The sequence below is a fragment of the Cricetulus griseus genome, unplaced genomic scaffold, assembly GCF_003668045.3.
Source record: "Cricetulus griseus strain 17A/GY unplaced genomic scaffold, alternate assembly CriGri-PICRH-1.0 unplaced_scaffold_80, whole genome shotgun sequence".
NCBI lineage: Eukaryota > Metazoa > Chordata > Mammalia > Rodentia > Cricetidae > Cricetulus > Cricetulus griseus.
The window spans coordinates 60,289-62,020 of NW_023277422.1; the positions used below are offsets into that span (position 1 = coordinate 60,289).

Below are 1,732 nucleotides of genomic sequence, written 5' to 3' on the forward strand. Positions count from 1 at the left end.
ACTGGTATGGGAGCCTATGCAGACCTAGGTCAGCAAATTCTTCACGATCCAGCTGTATATGCACAGATTTCAGCAGTGCTTGCAGGGTGTATATTTAGGGATACTGATAATGCCATGACTATAGTTAGACAACTAGCTTTTAAAAATGCCAACAAGTATTATAAAGCGGCTTTACCACCTCACAAGGCCAAAAGCCTCAATGATTACATTCGCATTTGTAGAGATATAGATGGACACCACATTATGGGACAAGTTATTGCTTCTGCTATGCAGGGAAATAAGAAGGTCAGTGAGGGAGCCAAAACTAAGACATGCTTGGTTGTGGCAAATGGGGTACACCCTTAAAAGATTAGTCTTCGGCTGGACACCCTTCAAACTTTAAATGGTTTTCAGAGGTTTCTGGCTGATATTAATTGGATGAGACCTAGTTTAAAAATTACTACTGTTGCGATTCTGCAGGCAGCAGAATAGGAGGAGGAGGAAGGCAGTAACTCGGCCATAGTCCGGCTCCCGCGCCATTGCTGAACCAGAGCGAGCGAGCAAGTGAGAGGGCACAAGCCTGAAGGCTGCATCGGTTGCCTGAGGCGGGGCACGCCGCAGGGAGAGGCCTGCTGAAAATGAGTGAATATAAACTTGTGGTTGTTGGAGCTGATGGCGTAGGCAAGACTGCCTTGACGGTACAGCTAATTCAGTATCACTTTGTGGATGTATATGATCCTACGATAGAGGACTCCTACAGGAAACAAGTAAAAATTGATGGAGAAACCTGTCTCTTGGACATTCTCGACACAGCAGGTCTAGAGGAGTACAGTGCAATGAGGGACCAGTACATGAGGATTGGGGAGGGCTTTCTTTGTGTATTTGCCATGAATAATACTAAATCATTTGAAGCTATTCACCATTTTAGAGAAGAAATTAAAAGAGTAAAAGACTCTGAAGATGTGCCTATGGTCCTAGTAGGGAATAAATGTGATTTGCCTTCTAGAACAGTAGACACCAATCAGGCTCAGGACTTAGCAGGAAGTTATGGGATTCCATTTATTGAAACCTCAGCAAAGACAAGACAGAGAGTGGAGGATGCTTTTTATACATTGGTGAGAGAGATCCGACAATACAGATTGAAAAAAATCAGCAAAGAAGAAAAGACTTCTGGCCGTGTGAAGAATAAAAAATTCATTGTAATGTAATCTGGGTGTTGATGATGCCTTCTATACATTAGTCCGAGAAATTCAAAATCATAAAGAAAAGATGAGCAAAGATGGTAAAAAGAAGAAAAAGAAGTCAAAGACAAAGTGTATAATTATGTAAATAGAATTTGTACTCTTTTCTTAAGGCATACTCAAGTAAAAGTGGTAATTTTTGTACATTACACTAAATTATTAGCATTTGTTTTAGCATTACCTCATTTATTTTTTTCTGTTTGTGCAAACTTTCAGTTTTTATCTTAAATGCTTATTTTAAAATGACAGTGGAAACCTCTTTTCTCCAAGTGCCAGTATTCCCTGGCTTTTGGAATTCAACTAGCAATGCCTTTGGAAGAGAGTAAAGACCTGAGACTGTCTTCCAGGGATTTGGTGCATGCAGTTGAGTCCACGCTAATTCTCTTACCAGCTGTGAGCATTGTGTGACCAGGAGTAGTGAAGCTTTTGATCCATCTCTGCTCTGTTTCATCTAGACATTGAGTGATTTAATTAGTAATTACAGCTGCATTGAGACCTAAGACTTTAGAATC

The 1,732-nt window shown here is 40.5% G+C and overlaps 1 protein-coding gene across 1 annotated transcript; it reads left to right on the forward strand.

The window, feature by feature from the left end:
- Positions 1-617: 617 nt before the first annotated feature.
- LOC113837956 (GTPase KRas-like) lies at positions 618-1,334 on the forward strand. The gene is made up of 2 exons (XM_027433765.2): positions 618-1,066; positions 1,191-1,334. The coding sequence occupies exons 1-2, from the start codon at positions 618-620 to the stop codon at positions 1,306-1,308; spliced, it is 567 nt and encodes a 188-aa protein (XP_027289566.1). The 3' UTR covers positions 1,309-1,334.
- Positions 1,335-1,732: the final 398 nt, after the last annotated feature.